General features: G+C 51.3%; 2 protein-coding genes across 4 annotated transcripts in view; one reads left to right on the top strand and one right to left on the bottom strand.

Moving 5' to 3' along the window:
* Nucleotides 1–12,828, top strand: part of Ngef (neuronal guanine nucleotide exchange factor) — a 96,794-nt gene extending 83,966 nt beyond the window's left edge. For both annotated transcript variants that reach the window (XM_021174300.3, XM_021174309.3), the window contains 9 exons: nt 1,826–1,978; nt 3,499–3,628; nt 5,114–5,188; nt 6,952–7,041; nt 8,356–8,519; nt 8,896–9,051; nt 9,736–9,815; nt 10,446–10,550; nt 11,911–12,828. In XM_021174300.3, the coding sequence (XP_021029959.1) occupies nt 1,826–1,978; nt 3,499–3,628; nt 5,114–5,188; nt 6,952–7,041; nt 8,356–8,519; nt 8,896–9,051; nt 9,736–9,815; nt 10,446–10,550; nt 11,911–12,101 (1,144 nt within the window). In that variant the 3' untranslated portion in view covers nt 12,102–12,828. The remainder of the gene's footprint in view (nt 1–1,825; nt 1,979–3,498; nt 3,629–5,113; nt 5,189–6,951; nt 7,042–8,355; nt 8,520–8,895; nt 9,052–9,735; nt 9,816–10,445; nt 10,551–11,910) is intronic.
* A 1,400-nt stretch (nt 12,829–14,228) lies between these two features.
* Nucleotides 14,229–19,311, bottom strand: Snorc (secondary ossification center associated regulator of chondrocyte maturation). 2 transcript variants are annotated; one of them, XM_021175882.3, is made up of 3 exons: nt 19,239–19,311; nt 14,462–14,644; nt 14,229–14,338 (listed from the first exon to the last, which is right to left on the bottom strand). In XM_021175882.3, the coding sequence occupies exons 1-3, from the start codon at nt 19,309–19,311 to the stop codon at nt 14,229–14,231; spliced, it is 366 nt and encodes a 121-aa protein (XP_021031541.1). The 2 variants fall into 2 exon arrangements, with proteins under 2 accessions (XP_021031541.1, XP_021031550.1); XM_021175891.3 differs by having other exon boundaries at nt 14,462–14,641.
* Nucleotides 19,312–25,346: the final 6,035 nt, after the last annotated feature.

Below are 25,346 nucleotides of genomic sequence, written 5' to 3'. Positions count from 1 at the left end.
TGTTTTGGATTTTTACATAAAGAAATAGGGAGGATGAAGCCATTAATCTAGGCATAGGGGAGACAGGGCAGTGGGTAGAATGCTTGTCTTGCAAGCATGAGGACTTGAGTGTGATCCCAGAACCCACATGAAAGCTAAAGGTGGTGGGATTCACTTGTCACTCCAGAGTTAGGGATAGGGAGCTAAGAGAATCCTTGGCGCTGGCTGGTGGCTGGTGTCTAACCTAATTGGCAAGCTACAGACTAATGGAAGATTGTCTCAAAAGAAACTAGGGGTGGGGTGGGGGGCTGGTGAGATGGCTCAGTGGGTAAGAGCACCCGACTGCTCTTCCGAAGGTCCAGAGTTTAAATCCCAGCAACCACATGGTGGCTCACAACCACCCGAAATGAGATCTGACACCCTCTTCTGGTGTGTCTGAAGACAGCTACAGTGTACTTACATATAATAAATAAATAAATAAATAAATAAATAAATAAATAAATATTAAAAATAAAAAAAGAAAGAAACTAGGGGCATGGCTCTCGAGGAATGACACCTGAAGTTGACCTTTGACCTCTGACCCCCCCCCACACACACACACACAGATGTAAACCAAAAGGCCCATTGTCTTCTCCAGCAGGTTGGCCAGTTGGTAGCCCTGGGTCTCTTCCCATTGGCCTCTGAGACCTGTGCATCCTTATGGTGCTCTGAGTTAAAGGGCTCTCCTAACTGGTTAGAGTGATGTTGAGCTGAATCTTATGCAAATCTGTGTGGGTCTCATGACAGTGTCCAAGGTCTTCTGGGAACAACTGCTCACCTGGAAATACGGAAACCTAAGCTCCCTGCAGGCCAGGGCCAGAGCCCAGATTGCTGCTTCTTTCTCCTCTCCATGAGGCATCCAGCAATCCAGGAAAGGATGTGGGATGGATCTGTGTTTCCTGAGGTTGGACTTGGGTAAAGGAGGAAGTGAGCTCTTATGGAGGAAGAGGAGGAAGAGGAGGAGGAAGAGGAGGAGGAAGACCAGGAAGAGGAGGAGGAAGAGGAAGAGGAGGAGGAAGAAGAAGAGGAGGAGAAAGAGGAGGAGGAGAAGGAGAGAAATTAGGATGAAAGGTTCACTGAGCTGTTCCCAGCATCATAGGAAGCACTAGGCCAACTTCCCACATTCAGATTAGGTGGGGCACGGCGGAGACATCCCTTCCCTACAGTGAGGGTCACTCAGTGTCACATGTGGAAGCCCGATTGCTCTTGCTGTCTGTGTGTGGGGCTCTCCAGTTGCCCCCTTTGCACTGACACCTGCCTTTTCTTTGGAGTCTCTGCCTCTGCTGGCAGCCATCTTATCCTCCTATCCAGTAACTTCTAAGGTGATGGCTCATCGATGCCAGAGCAACCCGTGGGATCTCTGAGCTTGCTATTTACACACCAACTCTGATTTTAATTTGAAAATTTCCACAACACAAAAGTAGAGACCCCCATGTTACACTCCTCATGCGTTGTCCATTGGCTTAATGAGTGGTGGGCATGATGCCAGTCTAGGTTCATCCAATCCCTGCTACTCCTAGTACCCAGGGGACCATTGTGAGACACAGCTTGATCATCATTCTGTTACACCTGCAAACACATCAGTACACATGTAAGAGTTAAAAGATGAGCCTCATGCCCTCTCTCCCTCTGCATACTTCTGGTGGTGTTATCCACCTAAAACCATGGCTGTTCCCTGTTGTGTTCAGATGAGCTACTGGCATGCAGAGTCCCACTCACCTTGGGAGAGAGTGCTGGTCTCTCCAGCCCAGCACACTGATCTCCAGGCACCTTCAGGGGCCTTCAGCTCAGCCTCTGCCTCTCACAGGTTTTTGCTGGAGCTGGAGCACCGCATGGAGGAGAACATTGTTATCTCGGATGTGTGCGACATCGTGTACCGTTACGCAGCTGATCACTTCTCGGTCTATATCACCTACGTCAGTAACCAGACCTACCAGGAAAGGACATACAAGCAGCTCCTGTGAGTATACCCTGCTTGGGCTCAGCCATCCTTGCCTGGGCATTCCTCAGGGCCACACTAAGTCACACAATTTAGCCAGGTGGGTGAGAGCATCTAACTCTAGCATGTTCCCTGAGATCTTGGTGTCACTAGAAAACCGGTAGTCTGCCTGTGCTCCGGGGGAGTCATCTGAAGCCTCCAGACCTGTCTCCAGAACAGCCAAGAAATCCCTGTAGGAAAGAATGTATAGCCACAGGGATGATCCAAGGTCTAGAACATTGGAAATATAGGTTTGAAGTAGTAAGAAAGCCAGTGGCGGGCAGAAAGGAGTCTTGGCTTGTCATGCATTGCATGTGAACTAGGAGACAGTATCCCATTTCACGACCTTGCTTTGGACCACAAAGAAAGAGTTGCCTTTTGGTACCTACCCACGCAAACCAAACAAAACAAAGCGAAACAAAAGTCTTTCCAGTATGAGAACCTATAGTAGAAAATCAAGACCAGGTTTGCAGTCCCAAACATAGTCCAGGTACAGGGGTCTCTGGGGTGCCCTGAGAACAAAGGCAAGGTTGAGGGCCTCATTAGAACAGACAAATCTATCCAGGTTGCCTGAGGAGGCTGGCAAACTCTGCCTGACACATGGCAGCAGCTACTGTGTTAAGAAGCTATGGGTCAGAGGTGGCAGTTCTGTGACAGTCACTAAGAAGCATCCTGCAGCTGACACAGAGGGAGGGTTTCTAGTCATTTGTGACAGAGTCAGTTCCCCATGGCTTCTAGGCTCTGTTGTAGAGCCAGGAAGGTTTCAGTGTGCCACGTGCCCACTGTCCAAATAGCATCTGGATTTGATGGCCTTTCTATCAAGCCAGATGGTTGAAGTGGACATTTTAAACTTTGAGTATCTAGGCATTCATTTGGGTGCTTTTCCAGTGACTGTTTGGAAGTGGTGGGAATCGGCTGCTACTTCTCTGATTAAGCAGCAAGAAGAATAGATGTCTGTGTCTTGCAGTTCCCAAGAATCCCCAGGATGGCTGGTCACCATGTAGCTTTGCCCTGTGGGTGCCGCTGGGGGTTCTGCTCCCCCTAGCAGTAGGTACAGTGACTGCCCTGATGTCTGCTGCTACCCTGCAGTAAGTCTCTGGCAGTTGACTTCCTGGCCTTCGGCAGCACTGGGCCACGTGGCCAGGCCACTTGTCAAAAATAGCTCAGGCTTTCCTGGCAGGTGCCTCAAGCCTGCAGCGGGTTGCATCTCTCCGTGGGTTTACCTTGCCTCGGCTTCCTGCCTGATGAAGTCATCTAATTGTATGTCTGATTCATAACCTTGGCTACAATGGGATTCTTACCCCTCCCACACAAATCATGCTTTGCCAAGTCTTCATGGCCAGGCATATGGAGCCACTATTGTTACTTGACGTTTACATGAACAGTTTATTTTCCATTTTGAAAAATGAGAAGGGGGAGGGAGAAGAGGGTGGGGGAAGCATCTTCTATTCACACCTCCAGGGCCTGAGCTCAGAGACAGCCCCCTGTGTCTGGATCTTCAGACAGGAGAAGGCCACTTTCCGGGAACTGATCGCACAGTTGGAGCTGGACCCCAAATGCAAGGGCCTGCCTTTCTCCTCCTTCCTCATCTTGCCTTTCCAGAGGATCACGAGACTCAAGCTGCTGGTCCAGGTGTGACCCCTGACCATGTCCTGGGCTCTACAGGCCTCCCCTGTCCAAGCCTTAGCTCCTTCTACCTCTCCACTAGTATTTTAGAGAATCCATTTGTTAAATAAGGGCCAATTAGGGCCCTACTGTGCTCCAAGCAATGAGGGCTCAGCTATATTCCAGAAGTAAAGATTGGCAGACATATCCAGAAAAGTGGGCATAGCTGTCAGGGTTAGCAATGAGTTAACCCAGTCGAGGGTGCCTGCCTGGTTACTGCCAATTGGAGGAATCAAGAAAGACAAGCAAGATTTAAGTGAGGCTCAGCTTAGAGGAGCCAGTGGCATCAACATCTGGAAGAAAGAACACTGTATATAGAGAAACTTGAATGTTCAAAGGTACTGGGGAAACAAGAGTCATAGGACCAGGGCCAGCACTGAGCTCATAAAGCATGATGGGAAGGAATGCAGAGGTGTGGGCAAGAAGGGGGGAGGGGGAGGATGTCTCAGATTCCATCCTCACCTGATGTGGCTGACATTTGTCACTGTGGCTGCTACAGAGGGTGAGAGCAGGCATAGAGGAAAGTTGACTTAGGGTTTCTCTTCCTGTATAAAACACCATGACCAAGAAGCAAGTTGGGCAGGAAAGGGTTTATTCAGCTTACACTTCCACGATGCTGTTCATCACCAAAGGAAGTCAGGGCAGGAACTTGGGAGTCAGGGGCTGATGCAGAGGCCATGGAGGGATGTTACTTACTGGCTTGCTTCCCCTGGCTTGCTCAGCCTGCTTTCTTAAAGAACCTAGTACTACCAGCCTAGGGATGGCACCACCCACAATGGGATCTCTGCCTTTGATCACTAATTGAGAAAATGTCTTAAGGCTGGATCTCATGGAGGCATTTCCTCAAGAGAGGCTCCTTTCTCTGTGATAACTCCAGCTTGTGTCAGGTTGACACACAAAACCAGCCAGTACAGAGTAGACAGGGTTATACTCAGCCTGAGAAGCTATGTTAATTGTGAACTGAAGAAAACTAAAGGATAGGAGAAAAGATGTGTTACAGTAAAAAGACCAGTCAGTCAGCCAAGCCTCCAGGACTGTGATGACTAAGCCTCCAGTGACCACCCAGAAGGGAGGGAGAGTGGGAGGGAGGGAGGATCCTGTGTAAACACTGTGTCTCACTTAGGGACAGAGCGAGCCCTTACCCCTGCCTGAGTGACCAGGGTCCCTTGCTGCTTTGCGCTGCCTCTGTGCTGTGCTCTCGATGGGCCATTGGTTCTGCATAAAGTATCTACCCTTGGGGCCTAAACTACTGAGTTCTGGGCTTCCCATTAGCATGCTGGGTCAAGGCATCTACCCCTGGCCTGGCTGAGGACCCTGTGCCCTCTGTCCATCCAGCCAAGGGCTATGTGTGTTGCATTTTTAAAGCTGCACCTGAGAGATGATAACCACTGCCAGGGAGGACAGGGAGGGGAAGGGGAAGAGTGGGGTAACACAGCTCCATCTTGCCTTCAGAATATCCTGAAGAGAGTGGAGGAGAGGTCTGAGCGTGAAGGCACCGCCTTGGATGCCCACAAGGAGCTAGAAATGGTGAGTTATTTACACCGGTGTGTCCCGGGGTCCATTTTCCCTCTAGATCACTGTCCCTACTGATCTCCTCTGTTACTGTGATCTCTTAGCATTTCATTTATTTATTCTGAGATTTACTTTTGCAGTCCAGAAGAGTCACTAAGGGGGGAAAATTCATACCTAATGCAGTTTTGTCAGTGCCTCCTCTGCAATACCCCACCCCTGTTCATGTGCCCAGGTTATATATGGAGGTGCTTGCCTGGTACTCTTTACCAGCATAGGACTCTGTTGCAACCCAACACCTGTTTGCACCCCACAGTTCCCACTCTATCCTCCAGGGTCCAGCTTATATTGGTGTATACCCTGACCCAGAGCCTTGCCTAAGAGTGTCCCCAACTTCTGGTCCTCCTAGATGACTCCCGTGGCAGTGATGGGTTGTCTGTGGGTATCAGCAGCTTTCTCTAGCTTTGTGTGTCCATCAAGTGACTGTTTTGGGTACTTGGCCCCCACCAATGAGCCATATGACTTTTTTTTTTCTAGGCCCTACTGGGCAGCAGCACCCTGGATGGGTCTGGTGATCTCTGACCTGCCCTGGGCCTGCCTACCCCAGAGGGCTATCTCAGAGGTGGGACAAGGGCCTGGTGTGCTTCCTATTTAAGCTCTTCTCTGCTTTTTTCTCTCCCCTCCTTTTGGTGAAAGATAATCAGTTTATCTTGCTTACTTTTTTTTTTTTGAAAAAAAAAGGGTTTTTTTCTCATTCATAAAAGTAATCAATGATCAAATACAAGAAAAATTTTAAAAACTAGCAGAAGCAAAATGAAGATAGCAAAGATCTCTCTCTCTCTCACACACACAGACACACACACAGACACACACACACACACACACACACACACACAGAGTTTACCACCATACTGTTTACAATCAGAGATTGTGTCTAAAGCACAGCCCTTGCTCTTCAGCGGAGTGTGTGATTCCGAGCCTCGGGGTGTGTGGATATATTGTGTTCCAGACGGTGATACTTAATGGACAGCTGAAGCTGGTGACAGATTTTCTAGTTCTAAGCTACACTAAAGGAACATCCTCGTATGCTTCTTTCTGCCCTGCACTACTTAACACTGGCAAAGCACCTGCATCAGGCCAGGCTCTGTCCTCAACACCATGAGCCATTTACGGCTCTGATCCTGGAGTGGAGGCCCAGGGGTCTGGGGAAATGTAGTGTTAATGGCATGCTGGTTCCTGGCTGCCTTCCAGGGAAGTGGGGAGCCTGTGCACCCCCAGGGCATGAGAAGTCAATCTGGGGAGCCGTTCCTTTCCTAGTCAAACTGAGAAGAAAGATCCCTTTTCTTGGCCTGGGAGGTTGGCTTTCTAGTCAAGGACAAGGAGATAAATCATCCTCTAGACCCATGGTTCTCAGCCTTCCTAATGCTGCACCGCGACCCTTTAACATAGTTCCTCATGTTGTGGCAATCCCCAAACCACAAAATTATTATCGTTGTTATTTCATAACTGTAATTTTGTTACTGTTATGAATTGTAATGTAGGCATCTGCTGCAGATGCAACCCCTATGATAAGGTTGTTCAATCCCAAAGGGGTTGCAGCCCACAGGTTGAGAACCACTGCTAGACTGCACAAAGCATCCTCACTTAGTCCCAGAGTGTCATAGAGAAAGAGTTCCTGCCAACCTGAGGCTAGTCAGTCAGTGTCAGCAGCTGAACATACTGTCTCAGTGGTAGTTGGGGACATGCTGGCAGGCTGGCCTGACAAGTCCTCCTTGTGCCAGGTGGTCAAGGCATGCAATGAGGGTGTCCGGAAGATGAGCCGCACGGAACAGATGATCAGCATTCAGAAGAAGATGGAGTTCAAGATCAAGGTGAGTATGCAAGATCTGGGTCAGCTGGTGCCCACCCTACCCAGAGGCATGGGTGGTCCAGCCTGCACCCCTGTACACCCTCCCCAGTGGTGGAAGCCAGTCATCATGCACTCTGTCCAGGTTTACCTTCTGTGAGCTGTGGGCCCACAGCCACCTGCCTGTGTGTGTCTGGCACTGTTACTGCCTGGGTGATCAATGTATGGGGCTAGGGACTATTCAAGGGACTCTTCGGTGTTCAGGGATTTGCCAGCTCCTTCCTTTTTCTGGATTTCTGGTGACTTGGACACTGGCACGTGGTGCGTACTGAGGGCTCTGGAGAGCTGTTCATTGTAGCTCAGGAAGAGAGCACTGGTCTAGCATGAACAAAACTAAAGGGGTCCCAGAGGTCAGAGTTTGGGAGCTGAGTCCAGCTGGAGGATGGGCAGGACCGTCTGATACCTCCTGGAGCTGCACCTGCTGGGGCGACTGCAGTGGGCCCAGCAGTCCTGGAAAACAGCTTGCACCTGCAGCCCTGACCTTCCTATCCTGAGGGCACCATTATTTCCTTTCTTCTGTAAACTTGACCTCTTAGGCTACATTAAGCAAGCTGAGCCTGATGCGATGATGATCACACACACACACAAGCACACACACATAATACATACATGCACACATGCATACATACACACATGCACACATACATACACTCATGCACATACATACATATATGCACACATACATATACACATGCACATATGCATCCACACACATACATACATACACACAAGCATACACACATAATACATACATGCACACACACATACACACAAGCACACACACATACATACACTCATGCACATACACATATACACATGCACACACATACACATACACACAAGCATACACACATACACACATGCACACATGCATGCACACACATACATGCACACACACACATGCATACACATATACAAGCACACACACATATATACACACATGAACACAGACACCAATACACATGGAAATACCAAAGCACTGGCATGAGCACAGAATCTCAAGTGTAGGTACATAGATAGCACACACAGACACACAGTACACATGCACAGCAGCACATGTGTACACATGCACAATGCACACACAAAGGACACATATATTCATGTGAAAACTCACCCCTGCTGCTGTTTCGCTGCAGGGCCGGTGGCAGGGAATATGATGGCCCCACACAGTCCTTGCACACCGTCTCGCAGGTTTTCTCCAGGTGTGGCATCTGTAGGCCCCTCAGGAGGGTGTGGGAGTGCAAGGATGCTGCCACCTGACGCCTCCTCTCCTCCCCAGTCAGTACCCATCATTTCACACTCCCGGTGGCTGCTGAAGCAGGGTGAGCTGCAGCAGATGTCCGGCCCCAAGACCTCCCGCACCCTGCGGACCAAGAAGCTCTTCAGAGAAATTTACCTCTTCCTCTTCAATGATCTGCTGGTGATCTGCCGGCAGATCCCTGGGTAAGCCTGGCACTGACGGACCTAAGTGTGAGCGCAGTGGGAGACAGTGAGGTAGCAGTGTAACTGTCTTTAGGGTCGAGTTTTCAAAGGCCTGCTCGGCTCTTGCCCAGCTGTGGGCCATGATGGAGCCTCCCCAAATGAGCCTGCTTCCCTCCTGCAGATGTGGAAAGTCTGCACAGTGTCTGACACTTAGCTCGATAGAGTGGCCACTACTCTGCCACAACCCAGGATGGGAGCCCTTCTAAGGAGCAGGGGACAGGCATGCTGGGATTTCCCAGAGTGGGTAAAGAATGGCTAGGGCCATATGCTGGTTCTTCTAGCCAGCCAGAAGGTTCTCCTGAGACCAACACGTCCACCCTGCCTCCCTGTTCCCCAGAGACAAGTACCAGGTGTTTGATTCGGCCCCAAGGGGCCTGCTGCGAGTGGAGGAGCTGGAGGACCAGGGCCAAACACTGGCGAATGTGTTCATCCTGCGGCTGCTGGAAAATGCAGATGACCGAGAGGCCACCTATATGCTGAAGGCATCCTCCCAGTGAGTGTCTAGCGCCGTGAGCCACACCCAGCACCCCTCATAGGCTTATTTTTGCCATAGGTAAAACAGGGCTCAATACACATCTGTAGGAGGCTGGCCTCTCACTACTTGACATGACTCCATCCCATGGGGACTCTGGTAGAGGCTTTTGCAGGCTCTTCACTTTGGGGTGTGGATGGCACGGGGATGGCTGTACCTTCCTGGGCTCTCCTGTACAAGGAGGGCAAGTCCATCTTATAAAGTGGGTATTTACAGCTGATGTGCCTGTGAGCTACTCTCTCCCTCCTCCATGCTCAGCTGCCCCTCACCCCACCCACCCAGAGTTGTCCCATCCCCTGCTGAAGCCCCAGGCTCTAGATCATAGGGATTAACAGGAAGTGATGTTAACTTTTCCCAGCTTTGTCACAGCTGAGAGACTGTGGCTTCCCTGTAACGCACCTCTGAGAGCCAGCAGCTTGCAGGACCTCATGGATGGCTCCTCACACTGTCTGACTTCAAACCCTGGCCCGTGGGGAGTGGGGAGTGGGGAGTGGGGAGGGGTTCCCTGTGCAGCAAATTGAGCCATCCTGGTGTTAGCGAGAGCCAGGCTTAGAATGTAGTTGGCCTGGAGGCCTAAGTTCACGCCACCAGGCAGGCGGAGTTTGTTGGCTCTGCAGTTGGGCACTTCTGCCCCTTCCTATGCAGGAGCGAGATGAAGCGCTGGATGACCTCACTGGCCCCCAACAGGAGGACCAAGTTTGTATCCTTCACATCTCGGCTGTTGGGTGAGTCTCTGACTTGGAAAGGAGGCTCTAGGTTGTCTTTGGCGAGGACTTACTGGGGCTCAGCTTCCCGGTTCCTTGGCAGTTGGTGGGAAGGCACTTCTCTGCAGAAGTCCATCCTGGCACCAAGCAGGAGCTTAGTACCCCTGTACTTAACTGGATGGTTAAGAAAGAAATGGAAGTTCCAACGTCCTAAGAGTCAGATGGCAGAATCCTGGACCCAAATTCCAGTGTACTTTTGGGTTTTCCAGTTTTCTATAACTCACAGAAACCCCAAAGGAACATGAGTCTATCTGCCTTGTGAAGAAGTTACTGTCCCAGCCTGCTGGCTTGTTCTCATCCCAACTTGCTCACAGGGTCACACCTAAGAATAAGAGGTTCCTCTTGTCTTCTAGGCTGAGAGCTCCATCTCGGCTAGTGAGTCCCTTCCTCCCTTTCCCATAATTCCCTGGAGTGTGACCTCCTCCCTCTCAGAGGGAACCTTTCTGTCTTTCTTGCAGTCCCAGGTCCTGTTTTAGATAGGATTCAGTCTGTTGATGGCAGATTGTCCCTGGTACCACCACCTGGTTGTGGACCAGGGTGGAACCCATGATGGGAACACCCCATACCACTTTCCCCCCACCCCTCCTGCAGACTGTCCCCAGGTCCAGTGTGTGCACCCGTATGTGGCCCAGCAGCCTGATGAACTGACGCTGGAACTGGCAGATATCCTGAACATCCTGGAGAAGACAGAGGATGGTGAGCCCTGCACCAAGGGGACTCTGCATCTTGGCCAGCCATGGGAGAGAGGACTATGGCCTAGATGTAGGACTAGATGCTGCAGTTAGCAGGTGGGCAGGCAGGGCCCCTCATCCCTGCTGGTGTTGACACTACCTAGAACATTCTGCCTGAGCGCTGGGCCCAGTATTCATTGGCCTTTCCTCAGACTTCTGAGCCTTCCTTCCATTCCCGGGAGCTGTGAGGCTCTCTCCCCTAACAGCAGGCCTAGCAGGTGGTTCTCTGTCTCCTTCCCAGCCTTAGCTATGGCCTCCCCTAGGAGGGAGCTTGATGCTGACCTCAACCTGTTTGACTACAAGCCTCTGCGGATGTCTGTGACCACCAGGCCAAGAGGCCCTGCTCCTGCCCACCCTGTGGATGGCAGGCTGAACTAGCTCTAATTCGAGTTTTTCTGTAGCCCCTGCCCAGTTTAGCTCTAGTTCCCTTTCTTGTTCCATAGCTCCCTCTTCTGTGTATTAACTATTCCTGACCAAAATTCCAGAAGTAGCAGGGTATGATGGGACATGCCTGTAATTCCACCATTCAGGAGGCAAAGGCAAGGGGAACCCTGAAATTTAATGGTGGCCTAGGCACAATGTGGTAGCCTGATGTCATTACAACAGAGACAATCAAAATACCTGAGAACAAAGGGTCCCTCCTTTCTTCTCCTTTGCCCTGAGTCATGATCAGAAAACCAAGTGATCTCCACAGGATTCCTCTGTGGGTCCCACCCCATGCCCACCCTTCCTATGCCATAAGACATTGCCCCATACCCATCCTAAGGTGGCCTGAAGAGTGCTGGGTAGGGACAGGCCAATTAACAAGCCTGGCAAAGACCTCTAGGAGAGGGAAGACAGCAGAGAAAAGAGATCAGGGCACTTGGGGACTCAGGGTCTCCCCAGCTTCTAGTGGCCACCCCACATTAACCACTTGACTCTCCAGGTGAAGTTCTGAGAGAATGCACCCAGTGAGAGTGTGAGCTCAGTGTTTAGGTTTGCTAAGCCAGTGGTCGGCTATCTCCTACATTGGTCCTTTAAATGCCTCTTTTAGGGGTGGCCCTTCAAGTCTCTTGTCCTGGTATGGGGTAGCCTGGCAAGGTTCAAAATAGGCTTCCACCCATGGGAGAGCCTGCAGCCTGGTTCTTACATTCCATATGCTTCCTAGCACACTATAGGGGCAATCAAAGCTTAGGTGGGGTGCCAAGCCACTGCCCTTTGGAAATGCTGAACTCCTGAGGATGACTCAATCCTTGCTCCCCTTGCAGAGGGGAACCCTAGCTAAGAGAAAGCCCCAGCCTTGCCTCCCCCTACCCCTGTAGAGCTCCCCACTGACTTCTTTGCAGGGTGGATCTTTGGTGAGCGGCTGCATGACCAGGAGAGAGGCTGGTTCCCCAGTTCCATGACAGAGGAGATCCTGAACCCCAAGATCCGCTCCCAGAACCTCAAGGAATGTTTCCGAGTACATAAGATGGAGGACCCTCAGCGCAGCCAGAATAAGGACCGCAGGAAGTTGGGCAGCCGGAATCGTCAATGAACCTCCCCAGCTCAGGCATCAGCCTGAAGGGAGGGGTGTGGGCAGGGATGGGGAGCAGGCCCGGCAGAGACGCCCGACAGATTCAGAAGGTCTTAGGGAAGAATGTCAGTGCCTTCTCAGGCAGCAGGAGTGGCTTCGGCCTGTTCTGTCCCTGCCCATGCAGTGGAAGCTCTAGTGTCCTGGCCACTTGTTTGCTTGCACACTGGCGAAAGGCTAAGTACTTAGGCAGTATTACACCACCTCCCTCTAGCCTCTCAGAGGTAGAAGAAGGCAGGCATGCTCCAGAGACCTTCCAGGGACTGGAAGAGGCCCACACAAGGGTCCCTAGCAGCAGGCAGGTGGAAGGTAACCACTGTCAGGATCCCCTGAACTGCACGTGTCCTTCCCTACTTTGGAAGCCGTTAAGAGTCTACCAGGCACACAGATGGCCGCCCCTGCCCGAGGGAGTTTGATGAGCAGTGGTGACCCTGCCTGCCCGTCCCCGTGCCTCTGTCAGCCTCTCTTGCACGGCCAAGCCCTGCCCTCAGCAGGCTTCCCAAAGCTTAGCTGAGGGTTCATGCCACCTCTAGCTCCTTGAAGGGCTTGATGTCACTTGTGTCTCCTGGCCCCTGAAGGAGCCCAGGTGTTTTGCAGAATGAATTGGTCACTGCATCCTTTATGGTCATGGTTTTGAGAAAAGCAAATATCATTTTTGGCTGCATTAAAAGAAGCATCCTGTATAAAACAAGAGGTAGAGACCTTTTCTTTATTGACCTGATGCACACAGCAACCAGGCATTTGGTTCTGGGCTGGGAGGGAGGAGCAGTCTTTTAGGCCAATAGGAGAGGCCTTTTCCCAAGAAGGGGCTGCAGGCACATGGTTACAAGGCCACCGGGACCTCGGGTTTTGGTAAGCAGTGGTCCTTTGGCCGGGGATCCAGACTTCCTACCTGATCCAGACACTGGCCTCGGATACTCCTTTGTCAGCTGGTTCCTCAGGGAACTGCTGTCCCCGCTAGGCCTGCCTGGACAGGCACTGTATTTATCCATTTCTATCCCAGAGCATCCATCCCACCAATGTCCTAGGAACGTGACCAGGGCACTGAGCACCTGCCAGATTTCTTCAGAACTGGCCTTCTGTTTGTTTTGTTTCTTGAGACTATCTTCCAGTAGATCCCAGACTGGCCTTAAACTTCCAGTCCTACCTCAGCCTCCTAAGTCCCGGCATTGCAGGTGCGTACTGCCATGCCTGACCCAGGACAGACCTGTTCAAGCTACTGGCCTTTATAGGATCTTCCCACAGATCACAGCCCAGATCTCGGTGATGTTGAGACCTTAGTCCCTTGAGCATTCCTGGAAGGGTATGTCAACTTGCTACATTGCAACCAGAGGGTCACAGCTCTTACCCTGGCTTGCCCAGCCATTCCAACCACACCTCACACACACCCCATTCTGTCCCAGGATGTTCCCCAACTTCTGGGTCAGCTGGAAAAGGAAGAACAGCATCTAGGAAGAGCATATTCAGTAACCCGGGGGCCCCAGGAGTATGAATGGTTGGAGTCAGGAAACTGCTGACCCCTGGGAGGAGAATGAAGACACAAGGAATTGGGCTTCTGAATTAGAATATGGCCCCTCCTGCCTGAGCGAAGGTCAAAAGCTTTTACTACCCCACCCAATGTCAGTCCTTCAGAGACGGGTCCTATGAGAGTTGATCTCTAGGAATAGGGTGAACCTAAGCCAAGCCCTCCAGCTCCCTACCCCTCTCCCGCACTCACTAGGCGGAAGCGCTTGGGGCCAGGAGTCGTGGCGGGGGCGGGGGTGGGGGTGGGGGGCTCAGGCACACTGCGTCGGGGGCACAGCGGGGGGCACAGCGAGTGGTACTTAGCATACACTTGCGCTCAGGCGCCCTGCATTCACTCACTCAGGGCGCAACACATGCATGTGACCAAGCATACATATGTTCTCTGCTTGGCGCTTTCCACCCACGACCCCCCAGGCACGCGGCGTGGCCCAGCAATACGCCCCCATCCAGGTTCGCACGCGGCTGCACCTGCACACGGGCTCGCACGCGCGGGGACACGGAGGGGACAAAGGAGAGCACGAGATGCAGAGTCGCCGCGGGCGGGCCTGTGCGGCTCCTTTATTGGCTTCAAGAAGCGGAAAACTTCCTTAGCGCGACGACCACGAGTGCCAGCACCACGCAGGTAGCCAGCAGGGCAGCGATCACGATGGCTGCAATGGCGCCTGGTCCAAGCGATCCTGTGGAGGACAGAGGACCATGTTACCCCTGCCCCTCCCAAATCCAGCCCAGGCCTGCCCTTCAATGCCTTCTTTACCTCTCATCCTCCTCCCTCCCCTCTCCCTGCTCCGCCCAGGTCCTACCTCCATCCTGGTCCACCCTGGCAGGAGGGGTGCTGTCCTCTGGTGCTGGAGCAGAGGTGGGGAACGGAGGGCCAGAGACAGCAAATTCCTGGTTGTGGCTTGTGCTCTCCAGGGGACCTTCACCAGAGGGCAATTCAATAGGCTCGTTCCACAGGGTGGGATCGGGCTCCTGGGGACCCTCTGCTGCAAAGTCAAAAATAGACAGTGCAGCTCAGGTAGTCTGTGGGCAGGGATGCCAACTCTCTCCACCAGATCAACTAAGGGATGCCCTACACCAGCTCCCACAATCCACAAGGTAAGGCACCTGGCTCAGAAATTCTCTTCTAAGTTTGGGAAACCATTCACATGTGACCCGAAAAACACCTGTTGAGCATTGAAGCCATTAGAAGACAGATTGATAGGGGGCAGAGAGCCAGGGACAGTTGCAAAAAGTGGGGGTTGCTCTGTCCCCCAGGGCAGACACAGCTCAGCTATCACCTGGGGCAAAAGCCTAGAAGGACCTTTGAGGATACCACTTCTCAGAGGAAGGCTAGGAGAAGCCAACCCTGGGCCTCCAGCAGGCCCCCTACCCGCCCCGCCCCGCCCCGCCCCTTCAATCCAAGACAGCATATTGCTGCTTGCAGGAAGTGGGGGGCAGATGAAGGGGAGGTGGCCAGCAAAGGGAGGCTTCCCACACTCCATCGGTCTCAACTCGCGCGCACCCTGAGCTGCCTTTCATCAACAGTCCTTTACCTCTGGGGCTGGGAGTCGGCATGGTTTGGGGTACTCACGGATCCCAGGTTGAAGCAAAAAGACAGGAAACTGCAGGATGGATACCAGTCACATGGCCTGATGTTTCCACTGCCTCAGCCTTCCCTCCCCCTAAACACACACCGCTATAAGAAACCCAGTCTGTAAAGCCCAGAGCACCACTCACTAGGCCAATGTCTCCCCCATGACAAGTTCGAGACCAGGCTGGTCATCAGGCTCTAAGATTCCCTTAGCCTGTCTGTCAGGTATCTCAGCTGGTCCCCTGCTCAAGGCTTAATTTCATCTGGGAAGGAAAGTGATCCAGGGGCATTCAGCCCCAAGCAGGTTCCATACAGAGACCCAATCGATATCATTCGATCATCTCATTAATTAGCTGCCTGCGGCACAGGGATCATTTTATTCCTAATCAGAGAAAAGAAAGTCAAGGCTCAGGTTAAGTGGAGACAGCCATGGTGGGGTGGTCCAAAGCCCTGGACAGGCTGGTGATGGCTCTGTCTTCCCAGTGTCCTCCAGTAAAGCTGTACCTCTTTTACCAGCTCATCCACAACCTGCAGGTCCCTGGAACTCCTTTGAGCAAAGGGCTCCATCTTTGGGTGCCTCTGTCCCTCTGTGAACAGGCTCAGAATAAGGACAGCCCAGGATAGACCCTCGAGACTGGAGTGTTCCTGTTCATGGTTTCCCCCCATCTCCCAGGGTAAACAGGACATAGCCAAAGCCCGACTCTGGTCAACCTCAAAATAACTAAGCTCTTAAAAAAAAAAAAAAAAAAGCCAAGGTCTGGAAAGGAGAAAGAAGTGTGAGGGTTTGTTCTGGACCAGGACAGGGAGGGGTCCTGTGTTCTATCAGAGAATCTGGGTAAGGCTGGTAAATTCAGTGCTGGGGTTACTGTCCCAGTTTGAACCCACATTCTGGTTGGGAAAGAGACTGCCCTTGTTCTCAACAACAGAGGTCAAATGATGTCGGCAACTTTGCTTCTGCATTTGGGGCCGGGTAGCTATGTGGCAAATAGTGGTGACTGGTGACCAGGTAAAATATGTGCCAGAGTTCGGAAGATAATTTTACAACTTTTTTTTTTTTTTTTTTTTGGTAAAATTGAAATCTTTGCACCATAAAATTTTGGCAGGTCCCTTAGGATTTTGGCAGGTCCCTTAGGATTTTGGCAGGTCCTTTAGGCATTATCCTAAAGTGTCTCACAAGCCTGGGCCAGACTTGAGACTCAGCTTGTAGGCAGGGACTACCATCATGTGCCCCGGGGCGTCCCAAAACTAGACCCCCTTTTCAGAAAAGACTGGCAAAAGGCCCCCGAAGACCTTTGCCTCCCACTGCAGAGGCCTCCCTCTCATAGAGTGGCCCCAGCCAGCCTCCCTCTAAGCGTGGAGAGTGCTCTGTGAGGCCACAGTGACCTGCTTAGAGGAGGCGGTGTTCATAGTCTGAGAACCACAATGAATGACCTCAGGTCTCAAGCAATCTAGTGTCAAGCTCCTAGGGCTGGACAGATAAAGAAAAAAGAAAAAGAAAAAAAAAAAAAAAGCGAGTATGCCTGCCATTCAATAGGCCTTGAGGTGAGGTCTGGGCTCCATAGACTGCCTGTCTGTCCTGAGACTCTTCAGGACACACCCAAAATAGACAAACAGGCTGGCCCCTCCCTATCCCACCTCTACTGGCCAAAGCTCACCTCCAGTACCAGGCATCTGGCCAGGGAGGCCGCCCAAGGCTTCTGAGTGCCAGGGCCAGCCAGCCTAAGTGGTACCTACTTCCTGGCCAGGGACTGAGTTTGCCCCAACCCACCAAGGAAGGGGTGCACCTGTGGGCCATAGCCAAGGCGTTATCTTGTTTTTCCTCTGCAAGACATGTTCTCCAGACTTAGAACATTAAGAAAGAGCAGCAAGCCAGCTCCCTTCAAGTCATCTGGTGAAGCCAGGAACTATAGGCCAGTGTGCCAGGAGGAGAGGGGTGAGGGTGGGGAGGAGGAGGCCTGGGAGGTGTGTACAGGGACCCCGGGAGCAGAGTGTAGAGGGCAGAGGCAAGCGTTGATGGGGAGGGCAGGCACGGCAGGAGATTTCTGTTCTGTCCACCTTGGCCACAAGGACACTCAAACACCATGACAGTGAGCAAGGTCACAGGAGTTTCTGTTCTGGCAGAGGTGACACGGTGTCAGTGTCACAAGCTTGGATACCCCAGGCTGTCCCCTTAACCCCACCACCCCAAGCTGCTCTGCCTTTTGGTAAATAAGTTTGTTCAACGGTTGGTCTGACCACAGGCCCCCAGGCCAGGCGCCCATGCTCACAGACGGCCTTTGTGCAGACATGAAGAGCCTTTTCATCCCCACCCTGGCCTCCTGCCCACTCAACCTGGCCTGCTCCCCTACCTCAGTGGCTGTGGCGGGAAGGGTGGCAGGCTGGAGTACCCCATCTCTTCTTTCCTGCTATGAGACTGCAGCTCAGGAGAGACAGGGCCACGGACCGCGTACACACCTGCGCAGACCTATGTGTCCACGGCTAGTTCTGAGAACCTCCTATCTCCCCACTCCCAGAATAGCCAGAACCCCAAAACTCAAGGTGGGATTTGCATGCTCATGCCTGCTGTGGGCCTGCCTGTTCTTAGGGGAGAAGGAAGCCATGGAAAAAGAGGGAGGTGAGGTCAGGCGAGGTCTTGGCTATTCCCAAAGCATCTGTGGGAACAGAAAGCCCACCCACTAGAGTTGTGTATGTACAATCTGACCGGGGCTCTGGCTAGAGGCTTAGGTTGGAAGAAACCTAACAGAAACCTGGACAGGAGCCACTAGGAAGGCTCCAGCTGCAGGGTCCTGCCAGGCAACAGCCTCACTGTGGCAGGAAGCGGTGTGGGTCTCAGCTCCAAGTCCTAGGCAATAGAAAATGCCTCCTCCCACTGTAAGTCCTAACTCCCAACATCAGGGGTACTTCAGGCTACATTACCGAGCACAGCTTCCACCCCAGAAGCTGGGTGTGTCCCAACATGTGAGAAGAGATAGTTCTCCCAAAAATCCATTCGGGCTTTGAACCCTGCTCACTCTGAACACTGAGTGTTGACTGGACATTTGGCCATCCTCAGAGCCCTGTGTTGAGCCCTGGTGAGGTCTTAGCATCCCACTATGAGGGAGGCAGCGTAGTGGGTGCCACCTTCTGCAGATTAGGAAATGGCCAAGAGAGGTATGAGCCAGGCTGGCCATAGTCAGGTCTTTAGCTGTTTCCTGGGGTGTTGAGGGGAGGTAGAACGGCCCACAGACCACCATCGCCATCCTGAGGTGTGGCTGGGAGTTCCTAGGCTATACTTCTACTGCAGAGGTGACTTCTTTCCTTTGTAGACACACAGACACCCCTAAAGTTCAGGTAGCAATGTTGTAAGACAGTTAGGGAACCCGGAGGCCTTTCTGCAGACTACTGAACAACTGTGCAAGATTTATTTTCTCATAATCAAAGCCTATCTGTGCCTATGTCCCTGCTCTGAAGCAGACCCGGAGCAGGCCTGCCATGCAGTGTTTTTTCAGACCCCAGAGAGGCCACCTAGGGCTCAGTCCAGTTTCCTCACTATCCTGCAAAAGACTCTAAGAAATATTTATCTCTATGGGGACAGCACCTAGGTCGTAAGTCAGAAGGAAAGGGTTTGCAGAATTTAAAGGAATCACGAGTCTCTGGGTTTTCTGCCCAGAGGGTCTCTGGCCTTTAGCCCTTTGCCTTTTGTCTGATGAGTCCTCCAGCCTCCCAGGTCCAGAAGTCTCCACGTGTTCTAGCGGCAAAGTATTACCCCAAGAACATCAGACAGCCAAATGTACCAGACCCTGATACCCAGGTCTTTTTCAATGGCCACCCATCCTGTTGCTAACATACATCATCTTACTCAGTTTCTACTGGCCAGTATTGTGGGGGTCTCCCAGAATCACCACAGCTGGGGATCCCACCTTGTGTGAGGGGCTTGTACCCCATAGGTACTGGAGGATCTGGTCCCAGTGGTGGTTCTTGGCCCTGAGAAGTTGGTAGCAGCAGAGCTGAGGGCCTGCGCCCCTTACCTGTGAGCACCGCAGGGGCCAGGACCCCAGAGATGAGCAGCAGCGCCACGCGCAGGGCCAGACAAGATGCCATCCTGGCAGGGAGTGAGCAGTCTTATGGGACACAGAGGACTAGGCGGCTGGGCTCAGGCAGCGGGAAAGAGGCCTCAAAGAGCTGGGAAGGGTTTTCATCAATGCAAACTCTGTCCTCCTGGGACACCGTGCCCGCCCCTCACACATGCACGCGCACGCACACACACACACACACACACACACAGAGAGAGAGAGAGAGAGAGAGAGAGAGAGAGAGAGCACTCAGACAGACCTGCAGTCCTGAACTACCAAACAGCCCCACCCTGGAGAGGAGAGGGAGAGGAAGAGGAAGAGGAAGAGGAAGAGGAAGAGGAAGAGGAGAGGAGAGGAGAGGAGAGGAGAGGAGAGGAGAGGAGAGGAGAGGAGAGGAGAGGAGAGGAGAGGAGAGGAGAGGAGAGGGGAGAGAAGGGGAAGGGAGGGGAGGGGAGGGGAGAGAGAGGGTTCCTTTATTCTCTCTTTGTCTCTGCCCTGCTCCCCTCCTCTTTCTCTTCTCTGTCTCTCTCTGTCTCTGTCTCTGTCTCTGTCTCTGTCTCTCTCTCTCTCTCACACACACACACACACACACACACACACACACACACACACACGTATTCCTAGACCAGTGAAAGTACAAACTTTCCCAGCCTCCCAAGACAGGAGCCTCACCCAGGCACAACAAATGCCTTGAGCCACTGTGCCCAGGACTCTGGAGCGGCCCAGAGGCGAGCCTGGGAGACCCTGCTCAGCCACCTCCCACTGGCCCTAACTAAAGCTATGGCTGTGAGGCATTTTCTATTGTAGCCCCTTGGCCAGCCGCTCTAGGCCCCTTCCAGGAAGGTCTCAATGCACAAGTCCTTCTCCCTGCTCCCTTGTTCTTGTAGGCACTCTCTACTAATCCAGAGACTCAGTTTCACCTTTAAGCCTGGGCTTGGCCCAGAGTTCAGCTCACTGCCTCCCAACAGGTCATGACCAAGCACACTGGCCTCTTCAGCCTCTGCCCACACCCACAGATGAACTTCAGCACACGCGTGCGCGCACACACACACACACACACACACACACACACACAGAGGTGTGCTCACCCTGCAAGTTCCCCAAGTCTCTTAAGCCCCTGAGGCTCTGCTACTTCATAGTTTTCCAAACAAAAAGGCAATTTCCCTAGCCAGTCTTCCCTCTGCTTTCCTGCTCTCTCCCTATGTTCCAGCTGCTGGCCCCAACAACAGGGCTCCTTCCTGCAGGATACTAGCGTGGCTCCTGCCCCAGGGCCTTTGCACTCTATCTCCTTCCCTAGAAAGTAGTGGCTACACTCATCATCATGTTTCTCCAGGTCTAAGCTTGGTCAGTCAGCCTGTGTCCTGTCGTTGGGTCACTTTAAGGTTATTCACAGCCCTTACATTTTTATGAATTTTCATATCGCTCCTCCTTGTGTGTTCATTTTCAGAAGAGAAGCATGCACACGAGGTGCATGAATCAACCTTTCGTTGCTGTGACAAAGTGCCGGAGGTGACTTTTTAAAAGAGTTTACTCTGGCTCATGGCTGTGGGTTTTATGGTCCTGGTCAGCTTGCCCTGTTGCTTGAGCCTACGGAGAGGCAGAGCATCACAGTGGTGTCAGGGAACAGGGGAGGCTGCGGTTCTCACAGCAGAGGAAGAAAGGCAGGGAGACACACCTGGCTGGGGACAAGACACACTTTGAAAAGCATCCTGAGGTCTACTCCCAACCAGGTTCTGCTTCCTTCAGCTGTGAACCCATCGATGGAACAGCTAAGTCACTAATGAAGTTACCACACACATAATATAATCATTTCTCAGTAGTGCCACCAGCTGGGGACTATACCTTCAACACACGAGCCTTTTGGTATGACACTTCATATCCAAATCATAAAAAAAAAAAAAAATGTGCAGAAATCTTGTGTACAGGTCGGCGAACTGTTGTATCCATGCACATGTGTGTAATCTCTGCCCCCATCAGCCAAAACCACGCTCGGCATGCCAGCAGGGCTCCTCTCAAGCCCATACCCACCGATGGGCATCTTTGCTTCTGGTGCTGGGACATATACTACCCTAAGAGTGTGTCTCAGAGCATCCATAGTAATCGGGATGTTTCCAGACTGGGGTTCTTACAAATACAGCTTCCATGTTCTCGCACATCCTCCTTTGTGGATGCCGGTGTCTCTTGGCTGTGTGTCTGGAAATGAACCTTCCGGGTCCGAGTGCAGGCAAGTGTTCAGGTTCGCACTGTCTGAAAACAGTTTGAGGTTCAGGGTGCTTCATGTCCTCATGGACACTTACTTTAGTAGACTTTAAAAATTCTTTTTGAATGTATATGTAATGAACATCTATCTATCTATCTATCTATCTATCTATCTATCTATCTATCTATCTATCTATCGATCTATCTGTCCAGACAGACATGTTCACATGTATGTGGGCACACGTGCCCTTGTATACATGCCTATGGAAGGCAGAGACTTCAGCAGGTATTTTCCTCAATCACTCGCCACATTATTTACTGAGACAGGATCTCTCTGAACCCCACGCTTGCTGACCAAACTATTTCAGTCAGCTTGCTTCGGGGATGCTTTCTGTCTCCTGAGGGCTGGGATTACAACCAGGCCACCCTGCTCACCTTGTCTTTCATGTGGGTGCTAAACATCCAACTTTGGTCCTCATGCTGGGGTGGCAAGCACTTTATCCACCATGCGGCCTCATCAGTGCCCGTCCAGGTCATTAGAGCATCTGCCTTCCTGAGACAAAGGCGGGTCTGCTTAGATTTGGTTGGTTGGATTTTTGCTTATTTATCCAAGTACTCTAATACTTTACAAATCATTTTTAGGATATTTTTGTATCTTCCAGATAAAAATCCTTTGTTGTATGCACGTATAGAACAGTTCTTTTAGATGAAGTGAACGATGGCTCCCCTATGACTATAAATCGCCAAACAGCAGGGACTTGTTTTTGATAAAAGGAGTTTATAAAATTTCATTAAATTTCCCCCGCGTGTCCCTTCCTGTGCCCTGCAGTGTGAGCCCCAATGGCTTCCTGTTGAGTTTACCAGTGGGGAAGCAGCACCGGAGGGGGTGGGAGAAACAGTTCTGCTTCAGATTTCTGAGAGCATCTTGTGTGGCACCAGTGACAGACTCTCCCATGGTGGTAGCCGTTTGAGCAGCCACAGGAGGCTGGATGTCAGGCTTCTGGATCTGCTTGGGGGGAATGGAACACCAGGGGCTGTGGTATGTTAGTTATTCTTCTCATTGCTGTGGTAAAACACCTAAAAGCAGCAACTTCAGGGAGGGAAGGTTTTATTTAGCTTACAGTTTGGGGGTGGGTGGGGACAGTCCATCATGGGGGAAAGACATGGTGACAGACACAGCTCATGTTGGCAGAAGCTGCTAGCTAGCATACAGATCAGAAAGCAGAGACAAGACAGGAAGCTGAGTTACAAACCCAAAGTCCCCTCCCTCTCTCCTGAGATGGACCTTAAACGTCATAGCAAACTTCCAGCTGAATCATTTCTGCTTGGGATACCCAAAGTCGTCTGTTTCCTTGTCAGAGGCTGACCAAGACAGATATACCTGGTAGGGTCCCAGGAAAAAGGCCCCTAGAGGTCTATTTCTGGCTTGATTTGCTTGCCCTTTGACTTCAAGTGCTATGAAGACCTTACTGCCAGTGGAAGTGAGAAACCGATGACATAACATGCCATACCATATGTAGACTTATGGTCTATTATAAAGAGCTATCAAGTATAAGGATTATGGAGTGTGTGTGTGTGTGTGTATGAGAGAGAGAGAGAGAGAGAGACAGAGAGACAGAGAGACAGAGAGACAGAGAGACAGACAGAGAGACAGAGAGAGACAGAGAGACAGAGAGAGACAGAGAGAAACAGAGACAAAGAGACAGAGACAGAGAGATGATCACACTACATAGCCCAGGCCTGGCCTCAAACTCATGGCAATTCTCCTGCCTCATCCAAGTGCTGGGATTAGAGACATGAGCCAGTAGAATCACAGAAGATGATTTAAAAGCCATATAGACTTTTATGGTGGTATGATCAGGACAAGGCCATAAACTGGTTACTCTTGTGGTCTTTTTTTTTTTTTTAATTTTTTTTATTACATATTTTCCTCAATTACATTTCCATTGCTATCCCAAAAGTCCCCCATACCCTACCCCCCCCACTTCCCTACCCACCCATTCCCATTTTTTTGGCCCTGGCGTTCCCCTGTACTGGGGCATATAAAGTTTGCGTGTCCAATGGGCCTCTCTTTCCAGTGATGGCCGACTAGGCCATCTTTTGATGCATATGCAGCTAGAGTCAAGAGCTCCGGGGTACTGGTTAGTTCATAATGTTGTTCCACCTATAGGGTTGCAGATCCCTTTAGACTGAAGTGTGGACACTATGCCCCTCCTTAGAATTGGGAACAAAACACCCATGGAAGGAGTTACAGAGACAAAGTTTGGAGCTGTGACGAAAGGATGGACCATCTAGAGACTGCCATACCCAGGGATCCACCCCATAATCAGCTTCCAAACGCTGACACCATTGCATACACTAGCAAGATTTTGCTGAAAGGACCCAGATAGAGCTGTCTCTTGTGAGACTATGCTGGGGCCTAGCAAACACAGGAGTGGATGTTCACAGTCAGCTATTGGATGGATCACAGGGCTCCCAATGGAGGAGCTAGAGAAAGTACCCAAGGAGCTAAAGGGATCTGCAACTCTTGTGGTCTTATAGTCTTCAATGCTCACTGAAAGTGATAAGCTCAGGGCTTAGATTCTAAGCACACCAACCAGAGAACTAGAGATTTGGTACCAGCACTTCTTATTTCTTATAGCTTCCTTGGCTGTAAATCAGGCCCCAAATTTAACTGCACAGACTGCAGATTGCAATGTTGAGCTAGGTTACAGCGTTTGTCAGGTTCTCTCATATGTGACCTTCAACTCATTGAGACCTTGAGATTTGAGTGAGGACCCCTGGGCAGAACAGACAAACCTAAGACTGTCCCACCAAGTGTGTAGACCTCCCTGGCCTATTCTTGTTTATGTAACAGTCTCATCTGCTACGTTCCCCCTCACAAGGATGCCTATTTTCAAGATCCACCCTGGTAACTCTTCCTTTTCCTGTCCACATGAGCCAGACGCCAGCATTCCCGTAGCACAGAGCCTGACCTAGGAAGGGTCAAGTACAACCATTCTGCTTATGTGCACTAGCAGTGAATGAGCAAGTACTCTTCAGGAAGATTTTTGCTGACTTCTCTAAACCTGGAGAAGGGGCAAGAGTTCTCAGATGGCAGACTAAGTGGACAGGCTGTGACTAAGACAAGAGCCAGCTACAATGTATTGACAGGGTGCTTAGCAACATTCAGAACCCAGGGCATCAACAGTTGCTCCAATGGTCTGGTGGGTTGAATGGCTGAAAGCCAAACTCCAAACTCATTACTAAGCCAGATGCGTTGAAACTAAGAAGACTAAATAGAATCCACAGGCTTGCCAAAAAAAAAAAAAAAGCCTGAGGGCATGTTTATGAGGGATCCAGATTAGGTTAATTGATGTCGAAGATCCACCCTGCCAACAAATAAAAAGAAGAAGGGGGAGCTGTGTAATCACTCATCTCCCCTGCTTCCTGACTGTGGTGGTTTGAATAGGTTTGGCCCCCACAGATTCATATGTTTGAATGCTTGGCCCATAAGGAGTGGCACTATTAGAAGGTGTGGCCTTGTTGGAGGAAAGATGTCACTGTGGAGGTAGGCTTCGAGGTCGCCTATGCTCAAGCTCTGCCCAGTGTGGAATTCCAGTCTCCTCCTGGCTACCTTTGGATCAAGATGTAGAACTCTTGGCTCCTCCAGCACCATGCCTGCCTGGGTGCTGCCATGCTTCCCATCATGACGATAATGGACTGAACCTCTGAAATTGCTATGTTGTCCTTGCATAAGAATTGCCTTTGTCATGGTGTCTCTTCCCAGTGATGAAACTCTAAGACAGTGACTATGCAGGCAGCGTGGCAACGTGAGGCATGATCTGTTTCAAGATCATGATACTATGACTTCCTGGCCATGGT

Source organism: Mus caroli, unplaced genomic scaffold (assembly GCF_978045245.1).
Source record: "Mus caroli unplaced genomic scaffold, Mus_caroli_1 scaffold_1, whole genome shotgun sequence".
NCBI lineage: Eukaryota > Metazoa > Chordata > Mammalia > Rodentia > Muridae > Mus > Mus caroli.
This window is presented reverse-complemented; position numbering and strand designations above follow the sequence as displayed.

Coding starts and splice junctions, on each gene's coding strand:
- Snorc (XM_021175882.3), bottom strand. CDS start 19,311: ATGGCATCTTGTCTGGCCCTGCGCGTGGCGCTGCTGCTCATCTCTGGG. Junction 14,645..19,238: donor GGCCCCTGCGGTGCTCACAG/GTAAGGGGCGCA, acceptor TTGACTTTGCAG/CAGAGGGTCCCCAGGAGCCC. Junction 14,339..14,461: donor CAGGGTGGACCAGGATGGAG/GTAGGACCTGGG, acceptor TGTCCTCCACAG/GATCGCTTGGACCAGGCGCC.